General features: G+C 46.1%; 1 protein-coding gene across 4 annotated transcripts in view; it reads left to right on the top strand.

Moving 5' to 3' along the window:
• The window catches only part of sntg2 (syntrophin, gamma 2), a 75,589-nt gene that overhangs the window by 32,526 nt on the left and 21,641 nt on the right, over nucleotides 1-21,422 (top strand). For all 4 annotated transcript variants that reach the window (XM_036150867.1, XM_021308364.2, XM_021308363.2 and 1 more), the window contains 4 exons: nucleotides 6,874-6,998; nucleotides 16,243-16,384; nucleotides 18,736-18,774; nucleotides 20,603-20,719. In XM_036150867.1, the coding sequence (XP_036006760.1) occupies nucleotides 6,874-6,998; nucleotides 16,243-16,384; nucleotides 18,736-18,774; nucleotides 20,603-20,719 (423 nt within the window). The remainder of the gene's footprint in view (nucleotides 1-6,873; nucleotides 6,999-16,242; nucleotides 16,385-18,735; nucleotides 18,775-20,602; nucleotides 20,720-21,422) is intronic.

Below are 21,422 nucleotides of genomic sequence, written 5' to 3'. Positions count from 1 at the left end.
AGACGAACCTAAACTTGCTGTTGGTCAGCGGTTGGCATGGGAACTGATGGATTAGGACTGTTTATGCACATTTTTCTGCTAAAAGAGATGAATCTGCATTTTGGAAGTTGGCGAACTAAAGATGAACAATTGTGAGTCGGTCAGAGGAATAAAACCAAAGAGGCGAATCAGACTAACAAATACCTGCTGACAGTAGGAACATTTCCAAAACACTGGATTAATCCCAAAGGGGAAATGAAATATTCTTCATCTCATTCTGATTTCTTCAAACATTGGTTGATGGCTGCGTACAGGAAGAGGTCAGGTTGATGCGTATTTCCCTCCCACACCTAACCAGGAGCCTTGGTCCGTCCTGGAGGCTCGTGGTGGACAACCTGCAGCTTCCCAGCAGACGGAGGTCCATCCTCCTCAGAGCGCCTCCTTCTCTGACGCGTGTTCTCTGCTAAATACTTGATTTTCTGAGTCTGTGTCCGTCGGTTTGGTGTCTCGGCCCTAATAGGCGAGCCGCCCGTCCCTCATACGGGTCGTTAGTCTGTTGCTTGGAGTGATTAGTTTCCTGGTTCAGACGGCTGGTGTCTGTGGAATGAGCCTCAGCAGGTTTCTAGGTGCTGGAAGTCCAGCCTGGTTCTGTCTCTTTCAGCCTGGTTCTGTCCTCTCTGTCCAGAACCTGGACATGTCAGCAGTGTTCTTGGTTCTGACCTGAGGTGGTTCTGTGCTCAGACGTCTCAGTCATGCTTCACCTGGGCTTAGTTACCAAAGGGTTCCTCTAGGAGGCTTGGTTGGGTTATCTGGGTCATTTCTAGCCTCTCTTCTGTCTCTCTGACTCATTTAAAGACTCTTAGAATCCTTTCCTTTAAGCAGAGCAGCTACTTTGTGTTTAGCAGCGCCGGCCCAAAGCCCGCGGCTCCTTGGTCCTCACGGCCGTTTCTGGGTATTTTAGGAGGCGGCTGGCAGCAGGCAGGACCAAGGCTGTGGTGGACATCAGCGCCTTCACTGCAGGAAGGGAATAAATCTGAGAAATCCTAAAAATGTCCCGTTGTGTTCACTGCAGCATTTTAGCAGCATTATTGGGAAATACCGCATTTGATTTGAGTTCCTGAGCAGATTCTCCACGTTCTCCTCAATGTGAGAAACGCTGGAGGAGGAAGAGCCGCTCCTGTCCCTTTAAGGCCGGGGGGGGGGGGGTTATAGTGCTTCCTCCTCCCTGACAGCAGAGACGATGCTTTCTGTCAGGGGTTAAGATTATAGTCTGCAGCAGCTCAGCGCTGGAAGTCAAAGGAGAAGAGTTCAGCTGAGAGATGTGGACCCCCCCCCCCCCCCCCCCCATGACCATCAGTCTAATTCCTTCAGTCTTCCTGTGGCTTTACGCTCCTCAACACCTACACACTGGGGACTGTGAATCCTTTATAAATGAAGGAATTCAGATGTTAATCTGGAACAAATGCATTTAAGCATCCTCAGTTATTCGTAAGTTTTCTGCTTTAATTCCTGTTGCTGGGAGCATTTCAGCACCAGAGGCCAGAAATGCTGTTTTAATGAGAGATGTGATGCTTTTAACTCCTGCAGACCAGAATTATGAGCCTATTAAATGTCTGCTGACTCACTTATAGCTGACCTGACCTGGTGTTTGACTGTCGGCGCTCTGGTTACCGCCTGTAAGGCCGTCGCTCTCCTGGTGACGCTGATTCTCACATCTGCTGCTCATTCTGGCTGAATCTGCTCCACAGACGCTGTTTTAACTGAGAGACGTTTTCCTGCTCAGAGTTTGCATTTCATCAGTTAGAATGTCATCAAAAAGTTTTTATTTCAGCGATTAAAAGGTGAAATAACTGCAGGAATTCATTACATCCGTGTTTTGAGCTTCTTTGATGATTCTGACATAAACTCAGAATCCAGTTTCTCAGAAAGTGAAACATAACATCAGATTAAAAAAGGCTTTTATTAAAGAAATGTTGTTAACAGGATTATTACTGAGGAAATCTCTGCTTACACAGAACTGCGGCCAAGCCCGTCACTGGGAAGTTTAGTGGAAGGAAAAGCTGCTGCCAAGCCAGAGACACCAGAACCGTCTTACTGGGCCTCAGAACCGGGCCGGTGCTCAGTGGTCCAGAGTCCTTTCAGATTTCAGGGTCTGAGAGTCTGGAGGATCAGGGAGGGGGACCCTGGACTCTGGACTCTGGACTGGGCTACCAGAGCTGAACCTTTACCAGAAGCTGGTTTCCTGAGCGCTGACCTCAGGGCAGAGCTGCTGCTCGGGTGGAGCTCAGCAACAGGAGCCCTGAACGCCTCGCCGTGAGCGCCTCCTCCTGGGCATTAGCATTCAGAGCTCTGTAGCATTCAGAGCTCTGTAGCATTCAGAGCTCTGTAGCATTCAGAGCTCTGTAGCATTCAGAGCTGTGTCTCTTGGCTCTCAGATAATTCTTCTGGGCTCAGATCACCTCTGAGGGAGCGGCGCCTGCATGTGAAGGCAGCTGCTGTCGCTGTAATCCCCTCTGACAGCCTGATGGTCTCCACTTCCTGCTTCACCTCCCACTTTCTCAGGCCTCCTCCAGAGGTAACAAACATTTAGTTCTGCTTGACGTAATGAGGCCAAAGGAGGAGGATTTCTGCAGAACTGCTGCTTGGTTCTGGGTCTGACCCACAGGTCTGACATGCTGGCCTCACTTTGCACCCCCCCCTTCCAGCCAGTCGGCCGCTCCGCTGAATCGCTCTGAGCTCGGCGGGGTTGGTTCTCCTGTCATGGATCCTGACTCTCCTCCCTCCTCTCTGCCCTTAATGATAATAAGACTACAGCAGATTATTCTGCAGTTTGGGGCTTTAATGCTGGCAGATTATCTTTTGCAGCAGGAGTGATTTGCTGTTTGATGTTGGCTCGTCTGATGCGTAACTCATTAGATAACGTGTAACGCATCTGTTCTTCATTAGCACAGGGGCATGATTTGCATTTGAATGTGGGGAAACGTGCAGTTAGCAGAACCTTTGTCAGCGTGATGTGCCTCAGGAAGGATAGGTGCGTCCTGACGCGGCGCCGCTCAGGAGGCGTTATCAAGCCTTCAGTGTGAATTTAAGGCCTGAATGAAATGTTTCACAGTCTGGATGTGAAGTTCTGGCCCACGGCGGTAAACAAGCAGCGCTCTCTGCTCATGTCTGAGGTTTCCTGCTTTTATCAGTGCTGGGAAGATGAACCCTCACCGTTTCTGGGAATGTAGAAGGTGTCACAAAGCTGTTTAAACCCTTTCCTCTCATCTGCTGCACAGAACGGCGTCTGGGAAGGACTTTACCTCTCTATTCTGTTTCTCTTTGCAATTAGACTGATTACATCTCAGCTTTGTGTCCAAGCTGCTCCACCATGAACCCTTGATGAGTTTCGATCCGGCTTTAGATCAGAGTCTGCTGCGTCTGGCGGCAGCGTCGCTGCAGGGTTGGTGTGTTGCAGCCAAAGAGACGGCGGTAACGCTGCGAGCTTTAGGGCCTGGTTAAGGGACACGCTGAGGGACATGTCCCAACCACTGCATCTCCGTCCTGGAAGCTGCTCTAAGTTGTTAGACGATGAATGTTAAAGTGGATTCTGTCAGAGCCTCTATAGGAGGAGTTTAGTTTTGCTCTGTTTTATGATATTTTTGCCTTTTATTACAGTTTTAACATTATAAAACAATCCTTCCTGATGCAATCTAGCAGAAAGTTATTTCCGTTTAGAAATAACTTTTATTCTGTAGCCTGATTATAAAACATCCTCCTCCAACACCTTTCCACACTTCGGATGGAAACTCTGAAAAATCTTTTCAAACCAAACAAATTGTTGCTTTTCAGTTTAGCCTGAGGCCTGTAAACCTGCACCCCCCCCCTCCCAAGGTCTGCTTCACTGCCTGGTTGGCTGCAGGACGGCGGCGTGAAAGGCAGCGAGTCCTGGAGCGACGGCCCAGACCTCCTGAGGAACCAGACAGCAGCGTCTCTCTGTGCCACACAGACAGGGAGGAATAAACGTGTAAAGAGCAACGACCACATTTTCATCTTTACTGCCTCGTAACGTGTCTTTAAACGCTGCCGCTGAGCTGTGGACGATACAAGGGAAGGAATAAATCGGCGCTGATGAAGCAGACTGAGCGTTAGCGGACCGGCGAATCATTCAGCCAGAACCTTCCGGGTTTATGGTGTTCCTCTCTGAATGTTGAGCAGCTCTGATCCTGACTGTGTTCACTGGTTTCTGCTTTAAAACCGGATTTTTATTGCTAGTTCTGGTTCTGGACTGGTTTGGGTTCTGCCGGGTCGGTACTTTGGTGCAGCTGAAGTCTTTTCAGATGAAGGAATGAGGGAACAGTTCCCACACGGCTGATCTGGTCCATGTAGGTCCAGCATTCCCCACAGCTGAGCTCCAGACCCGACTGAGCCAGAACCCGATCAGCCTGTTTAGGTTGTGGGCCCAGATGAGCAGAACTGTCCCTCTGGGTCCAGATGTGGAGGCATAAAGGTCTCTGAGGGGAACCGCCAGGCCCAGAAAGAGTCCTGCAGGGTTCTGCTCTGAGTCCAGGAGGATTCTCTGCTGAAACTGTAAATATGAGCTTTTGTCTGTAGTTTTATCAGATGTTTGGTTCTATTGGACCTGAGCTTTCCAAAGTAATCATTAGTAAACTTTTATTTTGCAGGTTTGTCCTTTAAAGGTTTAGGAAATCTCCTTGTTGTCGTTGCATGGAGTCCTTCCTGCTTCAGACTCAGTGAATCATTTGTGGGACTGATGGTTCATGGAAGCAGTCAGTCTGGTTGCTTTATGCATTTTAGCCTCATTTAAAGCTGATCAGCCTTTGACTGAATCATGAACTGAAAATGTTCAAACCGCAGATCTTCATTGTTCTCTCGTTGCCATGCTTACGTGCTAACCTTTGTGTTCAGATGTTTGTTTCTGTGTTTCTCTGTTTCTGCTCCCGGCTCCTCCTCTGCCTGCCGCACCAACCGGAGCTCCAACGCTACCCAGGAATCCAATTTCCAATTATATAGAGGAAGAGAAAAGCAGCAAAGCATCACACCTGGAGGCGTTTTTCATACCTGGGCTGCTGGGTCCGGCTCAGTCTGACTGCTTCCATGAAGCAAAGCTGAAAGCAAATCCTGCCGAGGCGCCGCTGGCTGGGATCGGGTCACACCTCCTGCATACATCACTGATCTCACTCAGCCACTTCTCTGAGAGGCGGCATAACCGCACTCACATGTGAGGAGGCTTTAATCTGCACGCTAACATGAACCCAAAGGCTTAGAAATAACATCAACAGCAGGATGAGTTAGGAGCAAAGTAAAACAAAGAACATCTATTTAGACCCACAAAACAACTAAATAACTCTGGAACCCCATGTGGATGAAACACTGCAACCATTTCATTTGTCCAAACTAAAACTAAAACAGGTCAGATTTAGGTCATAATTTGGTCAGACCAGAGATGAGTCTAAATAATTTAGTTAACGAGAACATCTGCCAACATAAGTTACAGGTGTGGAGGCAGTGGCGGTTCTAGACCAAATGTACCAGGGGGGCCAAGGTGGGGCCAGTGTTTTTTCACAGGGGCACAGAACAAAAAAATTAAACAATAAAATGGCAATATTTAACTGTGTAATAATATTAGGTGAGCCACTTGTGGCTCTGGAACTGCAGATTTCAGACCCCTGATCTAGCAGTTGAAAACTTTGGTCCCAGCTCAATACAGCTAAAGCTAAACGTGAAACATCTTAAGTTTTATATCCTTCTTAGAGTAAAGCTGTATAGGTAAAAAATAAAATTGGTCAAAGTGACCAACCAGTTATGGTTTCTTTGACATTGCAAGTAATTATTAGAAGTGTATTTAATGTTATGTCTTTAGTACAGGGGCCATAACAGGGGCCAGGACCAGTTCTACAGGGGCACGGGCTCCTGTTGGCCCCTGTCTAGAACCGCCCCTGGGGGGAGGGTATGATGTGCCACCAGGGTCCAAAAGTTTGATTTATTATAAACTAGGAACAGCAAAAAAATTGGCAGCAAACTTAAACTTTTAGAAATAAATCGCTCCACCAGCGTCACATGGAGACCTGCTCTTTGCCCCCCCCCCCCAGCCGGTGTCGGCTCCTCTTATCCCTGCAGGGTCACAGCAGCTGCTTTCCCCCAGCGGCTGACAGCATGCTGGTCCGTACAGACACAGTTACACCCCCACAGAACCCACCATGCACCAGTCCCAGAGTACCCAGAGAGAGCGCTGGCATGCACGGGAGAACAAGCAGCAAGAGGCCCGCTCTGGTTCTGAACGCTGACATTTGGGTCGGGATTCTGACGCTGTGGCTGCCAGCAGAGCTGACTGATAACTTTGGTTCTGATGAACAAGTTCACAGCTTTCTGAATCCTAACGCCTTAAATATCAGTTTTAATGAAGAAGTCTCTTATGTTTGTGATTTATATATATGTGTGTGTGTTTTAATGGTAATGTTGGGCTGGATATTAATAGATGGTCTCACTGACAGGCTCTGCTTTAAGCTCAGCAGCTTTTATTCTAATAAGTGAAATCATTGCTGTCTGAGCTGTTATTTAAATTCAGGCATTTTTTTCTGTTGTTTCCATCTTTGCTATTAAAACAATGAACCAACTTTAAGCTGTTGCAGATCACATCCTTTAAATCTGCTGCTCTGCGGGGGACCAACGTGTTTTGGACGCTTCCTTCAGGGCGCTGAAGCTAAACGCTGGTTATGATGTTAGTGTGACGTTACGCATTAAATCATTTTAAGGAAAGCAGCTGATGTTTTAGGGTTAGAACATGTGCAGAGTGTCCCCGGCTCACAGCTGCTTGCAGGTCTCCATGCAGACCACATCATCAGTGATCAGGTGGACATGGAGCTGATTGCATTGTTTCTGTATTCCACACAGGCTCCATCCCCCCCCTCGCCCTCAGCTAACCAACCAAAGTATGAGAAGCGCTGGCTGGACGCCGTCTGCATGCCCCTGTTGATGGCCAGAGTCTCCAGATTCAAAGCCGGCACCGATAAATTAAGGTGAGGCTAATCCAGCATGATATGATTCACCTCTAAGGTGTTGGCTTACGGAGCACTTTTCATTTAGGCGTCAGGCTGCTAATGCCAATATCTATGCAGAGACATAAACGGCTTAAAAGGTCACAGCAGCTGCCAGGCAGCGGCTTACAAGGTGAGAACGCTGCTCCCACGTGCAAATACTTTCTGATTATAATGCCTGTCCTTTCCTATTGATTCTCCTGTGTGCAATAATTACACAGAAGCTTTTTCAATCTGGTTTCCATCGCGTCCAAGCTGCGCAACAAAAGAACGCTCAGAGCCGTTTTGTTTGACATTGTTTAACGTTTTCATCAGAACTCAGCTTCCAAGCAGCTAAAAATAAGCCAAGTCACATTTATTTTGCCCCAGAGTGCGCCGACTTCTCTGCATGATTCATATTTCTGCCTTTTTCTTTGGAGCCTCAAACACCAGAAAACATCTACTCGGGGAATTTCTGCTATGTGCTTGATACAGACAATAAAGAGTATTACTCCTTAACTAAAGAACAGGAAACTGATTTTTTCTCTGAAATCTGAGCAACAATCTCCTCAGAAGGTCTGGGTACCCATAAAGAAACGACCCGCTGTTACCTAATAGTGAATTAATGTGAATTAACGGTGTAATTCTGCTCTGCACACTTAATTAAAAACCGTCATTAAACTTGTTTACTGGACGTGGAGTTTGCTATTATCCAATTTCAAGGCTTAAGCAGCAGCCGGGGATAAGTGAAGGGCCCATAAAGGACGCGTGGAGAGGCATCAGAAATGTGGCAGCGATGATTTTCAAACACACTACCAGGAACTAAAGAGCAGCAGAAGAGCTTTCCTGAGTTAAAATAATGAATGTTTCCTTTTGTTCTCAGCAGATGAACTGAGATTTGATGTGGCTGTGTTCGCTGCAGGTTGTGAAATCTAACATAATGCAGCTGTGAGAAATGTTTCCTTAATAACAAAATGTATTCTAGTTAAAGCTGCAGTAGGTAAAGTTTGTATAAATGTATTTTTTATATAATTGTTAAAATTGTCACTATGTTCTGACAGTAAAATATAAGACATATATTGTGTGAAATGAGTCCAGTTCCTCTGGCGCCTCCCAGTGGTCCTGCTGCCATCTGCAGAAACCCACCGCTCCCGGTCAGAACCAACCAATCAGAGCCAGCCAGGAGGACTGGCTGGCTCTGATTGGTTGTTAGCATGCGCTGTACCTGTAAGTACGGCAATATTCAGACTTCCACACACACTCCATAGCAGCAGTCACGGCTCAGCAAATCATCGTTAACAGCTCTTCTGTTTTCTGCTCATCTTTCTTCTAGTTGTGATGTGTTCATAATAATGTCGGCTACCATCAACAGAGACGCCGGTATCCACGGGTTTAATAGCGCTTTAATTAGCAGTGTCACCGAGCTTTCTGGGTTCGTTACTGGTACCACATGAGGTGGTTGCTGCCTGGATTATTGGCACCAAACTCCGGCCAGTTTACTGCCTAACAAGAAATCATGAGGTACATTTAACCAGAATGTCTAGGATGGGAAAGTATGTTTCTACCGTAGTGATGAAACTGATTTTTATTTATGCTTAAATGTAACAATATTTACCTTACAAGACTAAGTAAACCCAAAGAGTCAGGATTTATTTAATATTTGTTAAATAATGATGACAGAAGGGAAACGGGACCTCCAGAAATGCTCAGTACTGTGTTCCGGGCTTCCAGCAGTGTTGCCAGGTGCGCTTATGATCAGCAACTTTGTGCTTCCCCATTTACTGTTTACAGGGTAGCGGTAATAGAGCTGGTTTGTTTTGCAAGAACTAGCAACAGTGGCATGTTTTTTTTCCTAAATACTGCAATCTGGGCACAGAGGGAGAGAAAATTCTTCTCATAAGCTTCCACTGATGTGAAAAAGTTAAAGTTAAAAGTCATTTATCCTGAAGTAAAACACATGTCCCCTCAAACATGCAGCGCTGCTCACGTCCGTCATGCTCCATGTGTGCATGCAGCATCTTTTGTTTGAAGCGGCTAGCAGTTAGCGGCTAGCTGTTAGCGGCTAGCTGTTAGTGTTAGCTTCCTGAAATTTCCTCATTTATCATCAGTTTAATGGTTGTGAAGTTAATATTTTCCTTTGCAGAGTATGAGTTTGTGAAGCTAACTTTTTGGTTAGCTGTGCTCACCCCTGGAAGGATGTGGAAGGTGTGCTTGTTCACATTTTCAGGCTAAGTCCACCATTTTCTCCAAACTCCCCACTGCAGCTTAAATCGACTGGGACCTAAAGGCAAATAGAGGTGGAGATGTTTCTGTTTTTCACTCATTGCTAGTTGCCATCATACATCATTTTGGCATAAATGACTTGTAGGTTCTGTCATGGTTTAATTTAATCTAAAAATAAACCCCAAACCTTGAAACAAACGTCATGTGGGTCCAAACATAAAATTCTGTCTTACAGTAAAGTGATGATGGGTTTTAATTGGCAGCGCTCCATCATGGTGTACCTCAGGGCTCTGTTTTCAGACGCATGTATTTTTAGTTAAACATGACCTCTCTTAATCTGCCCCAATGTTTCCAGATTACATATTTATTCATAGTACTGTCATCTGGCTGCTCTAAATGCCTTCACTGATGCTGTTGTAACCCAGTAGTTTCTACCGATTGATCCTCTGCCCAGTTTGAGCCTTTAAGGGATTTCTTATCACCGCTGTGCAGATGGCTCAGCTTTGTGAAAATTAGAAAACCTCTGTTGTTGCTCCATAACAGATTATACCTGAAATTATCCTGGGTTGTTTTGTTATTTCTGAAATTTGATGCAAATCAACACATGGTCATCTACTTCCATCAAGAACAATACAAGGCAGCATTTCACTCTTCAGAGTGGTGTGAAAACTTTGACAAAGGCACGAAACGCTCAGAATGCATAAAACCTAAAAAGAGAAATATGATTAATGATAACAGCAGCAGTTCAAAGAGCTGAAGGCGAGGATCTGAGGAGCCTCATGTTCCTGGAGCGGCTCTGAAACTGTAGGTGGCAGTAATGGCCTTCTCTGCTCCCCTCACCATCCTCTGCAGGGCCCTCTGGTCCGCCATGATGCTGCTGCAGGCCCACATGGAGACTATTTCACAGGTTTCCAGCAACAGCCCGTAGTTATAGCAGCTGCTGATTGTGTTTCTGGGAATGATGAAGGAACAGTTTGTCTGATTCCCGTGTCTCCATCATGAATCCAGATGACCGGGCAGAACTGGTGGCAGAGGCAGATGAATGTGCCGAGTTCTCCTGGTTTTCTGCACGTCAACTCTGGATTTAAAGATCCAAAAATCAAAAGATGACTGGGTTCATCTCTTTTGTAAGTTGTCTTTGTGCAACATGAGAATCACTCATTCTCCCAGATGTTTTGTCCAATCAAAGGTTTAAAAGCGCTGAGCAGCTGCAAAGGATGAAGCAAAACTTGCAGCAGAGCTTTGGAGCTCAGTCACGGTGAAACCTGAACGTCTCTGCGCTGCATCAGAAATAGCAGAGTTCAGTCAATAAAGGACCCCAGAGGCAGAGAGCACGTCGATATCAGAGTTTACACTACGAGACGCGGCTCATGCGGCTAACTCAGAATGCACAAACATCATATCGACGAAGAGCTCGCCGAGGTGAACGGACGACAATCTGCTGCTAGCTTAGAGCGTCTGTCCTGATCTGATGGATCCTTCAATCCTGTCCTGATCTCATCTGAGCATGCTGGGAAAACTGCTCCCCAGGATTTGGTAAAAACTTTAGACGGCAACATGAAGAGAAATGAATCTTATGCTTTATTCAGTAAATTTCAGAGCGTCAGTCATCCCACATAAAGCATCATGGCTCTGATTATTATCGAGGAGTCAGATATTTAAAGAAAAAACGTGTTTTTATCATAAATCATAATTCAGCACTGGAATAATTGTCGCCTAATATCTAAAGTCTCAGGAAGTTCTCCAGCTGGTTCTGATTTCTCTGGGCAGAACCCACGTTGAGGTGAGTTCTGCTGAATGTTGGTCCGTCTGCTGGGGAACATCGACCCGGCAGGAATATCCTCCGGTTGCTCAGTAGCAGATTTTAGCATTTCAGAGTTCTGCTAGCTTTGGTTTCATGCCTTATAAACCATTTGGTGTGCCGGCTCAGCGCCTGGACTGGGCTCATGTTCTATGGTGATGCTCAGACTGCAGCATGCTGGCCGTCATGGAGCCAAACCCAGACACAGCTTCTAACCCACCATCAGACCCAAAGGGAGTCCCAGCATTCGCTCTCTGGGAAGGTGGCATCACCGGCAGAGAAGCAGATATTTGCTAACCCAGAAGTTCTTCTTTCACGCTCTCCAGCTCCTCCTCCTCGCTGTTTCCAGGACCAGGAGGACGATAAAAGGAAGACGGGCCCAGAATAATCCCTGAAATCTCCTGATAGAGTCCTCAGCTGATTCCTTTCTCTAGCTTCTCACTGGATCTCCAAAACAGAGATCTTTCTTCTGTCTGTTCTCTGTAACTGCAGACCATAAACGAGCTTTGGGTCATAGTTTGTTCCTCAGCACCACAGACTGCAGCGGCGCCCTCATTACAGCAGATAAATCTCCAGTCTGTGGCTCCTGCTTCATCTGCCATCGCTTCTGCACAAGACGTGAGGTTTCCCCTGAATCTACAGGGAGCCTTCAGCGTCTTTCCACGCTGCTGCCCACCGGTGCAGAACACCGGCAGCATGGCTCAAAGACGGCAGCAGAACCTGAAGTCCAGCAAAGCAAAAGGCAAAACCAGCTCTGTTTCCAACATATTTAGTCAGCAAAGTCAAACATTTTCATCATTAGACACTTAAATTGTTGTAGGACACCATAATGGTCCCTAGTTCCAGCTTGGGTTAGTTTTCTGGGAAGGTGCTGTGTCCTGTTTTAATTGGTGGATGCTAATTTAGGGCCCAAAAGCTTCTGGAAGGAATCATTAAAGCCTCAGAATGAAAAGCTGCATCGATACCTGGCGGCAAAGAGTCAGACGACACGCTTTGTTTCCCTCCTGGACTCGTTTTTCTGTAAGACTGAAGTGACAGAGCTGTTCTGCAGTCTGACAGGAAGATATTCTCTGCCTTTTATTTCAGCTGTCAAGCTGGATTTAGGTGAAGGGGGGGGGGACATGGCAATTTTACAAGGTTTTGTCTGCAACAGGCTGTATAGCTGGCTGGTTCTAAGCTTTGTTCAGTTCTGCTTCTCAGGTTGGTTGAACAAAGGAAAATGATCAATACACCAAAGGATTAAATGAATGTATGCATACATTTTATTTTAGCACCTTTCATATTGTTATTGTATTAAAGAGCAGCTGGTGCTTGTTGAAAGTGCTGTTTAAAATTCATTTTAAAAAGCTAAAGTCTAAATGTTTTTTCACCCAAACATCAATGTGATCAGCGGAGAGACAAATATCCTAAAAATGTGCTTCTGAGCGCCACAGCTACCCAACCTGGCGTCCTCCTGGTTCTGACGGGCCGGTCAGTCAAGATGTGGAGAATCGTGTCAGCGCCTCGCCTACCTGAGTGCTGCTGACCTTTCTGACCAGTGAACCTTCTTCTGATGGCTACTTCCAGCAGGAGAACATATTATGTCATAAAGCAGGAAACTTCTCAGTCTGCTTTCTTGAACAATGAGTCCACTGAACTCTCATGGCCTCCACTCACCAGATCTCAGTCAAACAGAGACCTCTGGGATGTGGTGGAAGGGGACATTCTCATCATGGATGTGCAGCAGACAGATCTGCAGCATCTGGTGACGCTATCATGTCAACATGGACCAAACTCTGAGGAATGTTTCCAGCACCTTGTTGAGTCTATGTCTACATCAAACAGGGCGGAATGAAGTGTGAGAAAAAGCCCCAAAGAAACAACATCAGTGAAAGTCTGCTTAAGCTTCTGCTTTCAGCCATGAAACATAAAAACATGACTTAAGGGTTTAGTGACATTTTATTTAAATTGCAAGCAAAAAATCTAATAAGTCTGCACAGAAAGAAGATACACAGAAAGTGTAAGTTTTAAGTTTATAGCACAGCTGCAGTCCTGGCCTTGACTGAGGAGGAGCAGAAAGTGAAGCTGCTGCTTGTTTCCTGCAGAAACTCTAGAAATGATGCTTCAGTCCAGGAATGGGAAAACTTTAAAAACTGAACATCAACACATAAAAATATATTTGATGCAAATGTAAAAATTGGGTATTTGTGTTAATTTTCTGGTAGAAACTGAGGATGTTTGTCGTTCACCATGTGACCCGCCTGGCTCCCGTCTCTCTCTTTAGCTGGAATAACAGATCCTCCCAGGAAGGACTGGAGGATTCTTCCTCTCCGTCTCTCCGGCTTTAGTCCCGTCTTCTCAGCCGGCAGAGCAACAATAATTTGTGCCGCTGGGACCGGCGGCGCTGTGAAAGACTCTTGGTGGGTCTGGTCTCTGGGCGAGGCCGTCTCCTGCTTTCCTCTCCTGCTCCAGCAGGGGGGGGGGGGGTTCTAATGAGGAGAAACGGGTTCTGCTGTGCGATGAGATCCGGACCGTGGAGTTCAGAGCAGACCAGCCCCAGAGAGCGGGCGGGTCAGTACTCAGACGCTGGAAGGGAGATTTTAACAAGCTGAGAGGGGCTGCAGCGTGGAAGGCGTGCCCACCGGAGGATTAGCTAAAGATGCTGACTTACCGTCCAGCATGTGGAGTCTGTCTCTCTGTGAGGGCTTACCTCCTCCACCGAGCACTGCAGTCTTTCTGAGGATGAGCCTTCGCTCTCATTCCATCCTGCAGGTCATTCCTCTGCAGCTCCTCAACCTCCTGACTGCCTTGGTGACCTCCTCAGAGGCCAAACGTGTCAGCAGCCGCGTGCAAAAGCACCAGAATTAAATGTCACAAAGTTTCACATTCTGCAAATGAGTCGCTGCTCCTCAGATGAGCCCCCCCCACCCCCCCATGGTGCTGAGAGGTGGATCAGAAAATGGATCAGGCCTGATGTGGCAGCGCTCTGATTTCTCCTCATCATTTGTTTATTGTTTATTATTATTATTATTATTATTATTATTATTATTATTATTATTGTTCCTGGGAAGCCGCTCCAGCTGGAAGATGCTTGGTTTGAACGTTTTAGCATGCAGGGCTCCATCTTTGTCTCTTTTAAGAGCAAAGTGAAGCAAAGCTGCAACGCTGCTGCAGAATAACCTGAATGTCTTCCCTCAGTTCCCTTCACGCCGTCCAGACCTCCATTCATCCATTCATTCATTCATTCATCCATCATCATCCATCCATCCATCCCTCCCTCCATGCTTATGGGATCTGAGCAGAAACTGCCTCTCCTGCTATGTGCAGGTCTCGTTTTATTTAGCTCCTGAACGCCTCATGGTGGTCCTACAGGGCCTGTTCTACATCTAAAGATGTTTGCAGATGGAAGATATTTACATTTCAGAGTTTATTACATCTCATTCACCTCTTTTTCAAACTGCCCTCTAAAACATTTCTTTAAATTAAAAAAAGGAAGGAATGAGAAGGAAGAGAAAACGCTGTTGTCAAGAGGCAAAGGGTGGGAGTTACCACGGTAACACTCTCATCCATCCATCCATCCATCCAGCATTCATCTGAAAGTCAGAGTCTTGAACTGAAACAAACACCTGTAATCTGAGTCTCTGTAATGACTTCAGTTTCTGAATGTTATCAGTGAATTAAACTGATTTCCTGATTTGGACCGGCAAACGAGCAATGGCTGAAAAATCAACAGAGAACTCAGGAACTATGAAGGAACCCAGTGAGAAGGTCTGGAAATGGAGGAGAACCATTCCCCAGTAAAGGTTCTCTGACAGGAGAAGCGAGCCTCTGCAGCCGCGTCAGCAGATGGAACTAGAACCTGCAGGTAAATCCCCCCAGAGCGCTCGGCGTGCACACAGCAGGGACTGATGGAGGATCATGCATGGCTGCAGGAGGGAACCGGTCACTCGTGTTTATCGGTGTGAGACTGCAGAACGTTTGGCTTTTATCATCTCTGCTCGTGTTCTGCAGAACGCAGCCAGGTGTGCAGAGACGGTGGAGCAAAGCGAGTTCTATTAGCAGCAGCTCCAGCAGGAAAGGCTGGATCTGGTGCCGTGTGTGACCGCCATGTGGGCATTTATCACCAAAGAGTCGTAACTAACCTGAGGAACTGATGCAGACAGATCAGAGCAGCTGCTCTTCCTCCCTGCTGAGCCTCATCATCATCTTCCACGGTCCTGCTCTCAGCTGACAGCCGTCCTGCTGCGTTTGGAGGTTCTCTCCGTGGAACCGAGTCTCCTGTCACATCTTCTCCTCCATCAAGCCTCTGGATTCACGTTTGATTCCTTCTCTGCAGAATGACGGCTCTTATTCATCTGTAGGAGCTGATGTGTGTCGGGACGGCGCCTCTTCTCCACCGGTGAGGACGGCAGAACACGGTGGTGGTTCTGTGGTTGAGGAAGGAGGCAGCAGAGTGGAACCTCAGTGGTGAAGGGAGGCTCTGGGTCCAGGAGCAGAATGGAGGTTCTACAGATGACTTCCTGCTCTGGTCAGGCTGCAGCACTGCAGCGGGTCGCTGCTCTGGTTCTGGTTCCTCCTGACCTCCTGGTTCTCCGCTGCAGGAACTGGAGGTGGGCTCTGGTGTGTTCTGATTTCGCTTCACATTCGATCTCTTCTATAAAACAGCAAGCTGATGAAAACGCAGAGCTTTGTCGTTAAAAGTTGGACCAACAGCAGAACATCGTCACAGGTTCCCAGGTTGCTGCAAAGATTCTGACCCACTTCTGAAACGCTGTCACCAGATCAGCTCCAGCAAAGAAACGACTGGAACCGCCTCCAGGTCCGGATCACGGTTCTGATGGATGGAGCTTCATCTGCGGCGATGGGGCCGTGATCCGGGTTCTCCTGGTGGAACCGCTGGTTCCTCTGAATGGTTGGAGGGTTCTCATCCTCCGGCTGTGTCCCTGCTGACCCGGTGAGCGCCGCCTGGATGCCAGCAGGAGGAGCTGTAGGGCGGTGCTGAGGAGAGGAACGTCTGTTCTCCCATCAGTAGATGACTGAATAAACCAGGGAAAACTGCTGGTTGTGTTTTATTCTTCTTCATGACGCCTGGCGTGTTTTTTCAGGGTGTGGATCAGAGAAAAACCTCTTTTCCTAAAATAACTTCTGCTGCTCGTTCTCAGAAGGTTCTCATGAACGGTCTGAAGGCCACAGTGAGGTCTGAGCTCAGGCGTCTGACTGGTTCTGGCCTTTATGCCCCTGCAGGTCCAACTGCTTCGAGGTGTTTGCCCTGGACGGAGCCAGCACCAGCACCAGCACCAGCGTCCTTCAGTTCTGCACCGCAGCAGAAAGCACAGACTGGCTCCAGGCCATTTCCACAAACATCAACGGCCTGACGCAGGAGAACGTAAGTCCAGCTGTGAGCTTCTGCTCAGGCTTCATCTCTCAGCTGCTGCTGTTGTTTTAGAGAATGAAGGAGAGCTCAACGTTCAGAGCAGGATGAAGGATGGAGCGGGGAATTAAGGCCCTGCTGCCCTGCTGCTGTGTGTTTCTGCTGCCACACTAACGAGGCTTTGATGGAGCCGCTGGTGACGAGCACTCGTTGACTCCTGGTGGCTCCTCTCCTCTCTCACTCCTAATTAATGACTGCTAAGTACTCATTCGCCATGTGCTCTTCTCTCATTTCCTCCTTTTTCACTTTGATTATGGCACCCATGATGCAACAGGGTTTCTGGTGAGGATGCAGTCCTACTGTATTTCTGTGCACAGCTGCTTTATTTAAAAAAAACCTGATTAATTCATGGCTTCATTGCCTAATTACTGACACGACGCGTGTGATTGCTAAATGGCCAATCAGGATCTAATTGTGCTGCTGCTCTGGGAGAGACTGGAAGTCTTGTTCTGAGGACCTGCAACCTTTAAATAAACTCTTTGGGGCGGTGGGCAGCTTGTAGTCTGACACGGAGGAGGAAGATTTCACGTTCGCTTAGACCGAGAGACAGAAGTTCCTTTATTCTCTGGTAAAACGGAGGATTCATTATTGTCCTGATAGATCTGGCTACCTCGGTCTGACTGTTTTCTATTCAATTTTGTTTATATAGCACCAATTCATGAAACATGTCATCTCAAGTCTCTTTCCAAAGTTAGACTCCATCAGATCCTCCAGGTTGGTGAGAAAGTTTCCTCTCTAAGGAAACCCAGCAGGTTGCATCAAGTCTCTCCAAGCAGCATTCACTCCTCCTGAAAGAGCGTAGAGCCACAGTGGACAGTCGTCTGCATTGTTGATGGCTTTGCAGCAATCCCTCATACTGAGCATGCATGAAGCGACAGTGGAGAGGAAAACTCCCCTTTAACAGGGAGGAGAACCTCCAGCAGAACCAGAACCAGGCTCAGTGTGAACGCTCATCTGCCTCCACCCACTGGGGCTTAGAGAAGACAGAGCAGAGACACAGAAAGCTCAGAAGCTCACATTGACCCAGGAGTACTTTCTATGTTAGATGGTAATAGAGGATGATCTGCCTCCCCTGATGATGTCACAGCTAACAGAATGCCAGACCAGGTGTACCTTCTATGAAGACAAAAATGACAGAGAACAAAAAGTTAAAAGAAGAAATAACAAACAATGTAAATTGGAGAGCAGTAGGAGAACTCAGCAGAGTGAGAGAAATAGGCCCTGATGTCCTCCAGCAGCCTAAGCCTATAGCAGCATAACTATAGAGGTAGCTCAGGGTAACATGAGCCACTCTGACTAGAAGCTTTGTCACAAAGGAAAGTTTTAAGATTAGTCTTCAAAGTAGACCGGGTGTCTGCCTTTGGCTGAAGAAGATTATTATTTTCACGGTAATCAACAAGTTGTTCAGCAGCTATTTAAATTCACATTGACGGCGCCAGTAATGCAGAGATTGGTCTGTAGGCCTGCTCTAGTGCGCCCCCCTCTGGGAGAGCAGCAGCTTCCTGAAGGATGGAGAGAGGAGGACGGCGTGTCTTAGCGTGCGTTAAGTATTTAATAACTTAAATCATTTTCATTAATCCTATTTATACCGAAGGACAGCGAATGATCTCTTCTTTCATCGTTTACCTTCATTAATTGAATGTTTGCTTCTTGTTCCTTAACTGATTTATTAAAAGAATGATTGAATTCAGTCTTAGTTATGTATTGTTGATTCTTTAATCATTTGCATAAAGAACTGGTAGTTTTAGCTCCTTCACCAGCCTGTTTCTAAGTTTTTCTGAATAATAATTTTATCTGAAGGTAAATGTCCTCGTTGATCCACTTTAAAGTGTGTTTGTGTGGTTGGTATTTAATTAACTGGGTGCATTTCTGATTTCTCATATTTTCATCATTAAAGAACTCTAAATGTGGAAATGAAGTTGCTGTTTTACGGTGTGATGAATATTCTGCTGCTCATTTTCAGGTTGTCTTGTTTTCTTTGGAGACTTTAGGTGAAACATTAATATAAGACTTTAGAAATCCTTCGAATAAATTTCTAACATTTAAAAATCATATCATGATCCAATAGACAGGCAATTATGTGTTTGTGAGACTCTCTCAATTATATTAACAAAAATTTGACCCACTTCTGTGCGCCTTGTTGGACCTTTGGGTCGGCCCCATGGTTGGGCCCCCGGATCGGGCCCCCGGCTCGGGCCCCGGGTCGGCCCCCACGGCTCGGGCTCCATGGCAACTCAGATCCCGCTGGACCGGTGGAATAAAATGACTTTATTAACTAAACGTCTGTCTTTGTTTTCCTGTTGCAGATAAAATTCTTGAACAAATCCTGCTCTTCAGAGGATCAGGTAAGTGATCAGTGGTTCTCTTGAAAATAAATGCCAAACTTCAAACTATCCAATCACCACCGTGTCAGCTGCTGTGATCTGGTTATAAAAATACTATAAAGCTAAAGTTATTGATTTAATATTTAAACAAGAAGAAAGAAGAATGCGTAAAACTACAAAAGAGGTCCTGCTGGTAAGGCTGAACCAACATGAAAGGAACCTGGATCAAAAAATGTTCATGAATAAAATTATTATTATTAAACCTTGATTTCTACAGGTGGTCTCATAGTTCTCATTTACAAGCGAGAAGTTATAGAGAACAACCAGACCCGCTGAAATACAGCCACATTTTTTAAGATACTGAATGATTGACAATAAAAAAAAATTAACAACCAGAGCAAGAACTTTTATTAAACGAGTAAACTCCCCCAGAGAGCTGAGATCCAACAGTTTGAGGTCCTGTTGGAGAGGAAGAGGAGGAAGAGGAGGAAGAGGAGAGGAACCACATCCTGGTGTGTTTAGGCGACACGTAGCAGGATAACTGTACAGAAAATAAACGCAGAATGCATTTATAGGTGAATGTGCCAAAGATAAAACTCTGCAGAGACGACGACCAGCTAAAGAAGACAAAGTGACACGATGGGTCAGATTTCTGCATCCAGTTATGAATCTTAAAGCTGCACGATGAGCTAATGAGTTAATAACTGAAGAGAAACATGTGAGGAGGTCACATTTAAATTATCACCATCATCCAACAGGGACCAAAAATGGTGACATTAAAATAAAAATATGACTTGTTTCTGAAGAAAGGAGCGTAATTTTAGCCTCAGCTTCTTCAAAAGATTATCAATGAGGGTAAATAATTAATGGAAACTAAGATGTTGGCAGGAGGACAACAGTTCAATGGAGGAATAGCTCCATCTTTGTCTCGTCTGATCGTCAAACTTTCCTCCAGAAGATATTTGACTGGTGAGTAGCTGCAGATTTCAGTCGACCTTAAAGGAGTTGGTTCTAACGCTGCAGTAGCTTCCAGTTGACGGCGGGCTTCAGAGGAACCAGTTTCCTTTCTGCTGAGCAGAACACAGATGGATGTTCTAACAGGACAATGTTCTGGCTCAGATAAAGCATCTGGAATAACCTCAGTGCTCCAACCTTGAACTTAATGAACATCTGTGGACTTTTCTGAGCTGGATCTGTGGCAGGAGATCAGCCAGTTTAAAGGACAGCCATGGTGAGCGAACTAGAACTGGACCAGAAGCTTGTTGATGGCTGCAAAAAGGCCCAAATTATTAGGACAGTCATGTCTGTGAAAGCGTTCGGATGTGACAGCGTGTCAGTCTGTCAGAAACATCCGGCTGGACCATGTTTCATTTTCTGTTTCTCTCCATTGAACATCTTCTTTTCCTCCCTTTTCAGTCGGGCAGTTGACTGGACTCCCGGCTGGGTCTGAACAGAAGCGCATCGTCTGCGTACAGCAGCAACTCTGCCAGCTGCCTCACTGACTGATATTTAAAAAGTTGTTTTTGTGCCATTATGAAAGCAGACGAGAGCAGATTGAGGCCAAATGTAGCAAACCTGAACGTTCCTGTTCCAGTTCATGCACTTTCCCATTAATGACACGTTTTAGTTGTTATCGCTTAGTCGTCTTCTGGACCGCGTCGCTTTGGTGTTGATTAAATGTCGATAGCTGCACTGCAGCTGGGACTCCACTGCCTAAATTGTCCTTTAAAATCACCTCAAAGCTGCATCACAAGTAGCTTATTAACTCTGGCTGGGTCATGTGAACCTTTTATACATGTTCCGGCTTTACTTTTGATATAATAAAATGATATAAGTGTATTTTTTGCAGATTATTCACATGGGCTGGGCGTGTGAAACTCCTGAGGGCAGCACCACCTGTCGCAGTTCAGTCTTCAGGTTCCTGGCGCTGAGGGGACCGTATTTTTATATCTTCAAAAGTCCCCCGGTACGCTTTCCCTTTTCACTTTTATATCATCTAGATTATTCTGATGTATTTATTAACATGTTAGAATGCACTCATTTAAAAGGTTTTTTGCCTAAATATAAAATATAATTGTCTCAGTTTGGGGGTAGAAAATGTGACTTATTGCTGCGGCCCATTGCTCTGTGATTGTACCTGCCTCAGTGAGAAACCAGCTGGCAGCATGTTGTCCAACGCCACGAGATTCAGCTCTAATTAAATAGAGGGCATGCGTGCAGCGTCTGCTTATTATCTTTCCTGGTTGGGATTGGGACGGACTGTGTAGCCACAGAGAAAGCAGCTGCACCGCTGAGTATTTCCAATTCTGCCGAGTGTTGACGCACACGGGTCCTTGTGCTCTGCCTAGGTTAGTCTCAAGTAGGTCGGCTTTATTTTTAATTGCACTCGAGTAGGAACCTGCCAGTTGGATCTCAGTGTCAAAAACCTGAAAGTAATTTAAAAATATTTAATGCAAAGGGTTGAATGTTGATTTGAAATGCATTGGTTTTGCTCTGCCATGGAGCATAACAACGATGATGCTTCATGAGGTATCTGCACATTTCTGCATGGTGGTCGGTTGCAAAAGACGAGCGATACAGGAGGAGCATCAGAGCAAACTGGCATTCAGTTTTTCATGTGGATGAAAAATCCAGCATCTTCAACCAAAGGATGTTGTTGTAAATGCACT

Source organism: Fundulus heteroclitus, chromosome 19, assembly GCF_011125445.2.
Source record: "Fundulus heteroclitus isolate FHET01 chromosome 19, MU-UCD_Fhet_4.1, whole genome shotgun sequence".
NCBI classification, from domain to species: Eukaryota; Metazoa; Chordata; class Actinopteri; order Cyprinodontiformes; family Fundulidae; genus Fundulus; species Fundulus heteroclitus.
Note: the sequence above shows the minus strand (reverse complement) of the source record. Positions and strands in the feature narration are given on the sequence as shown.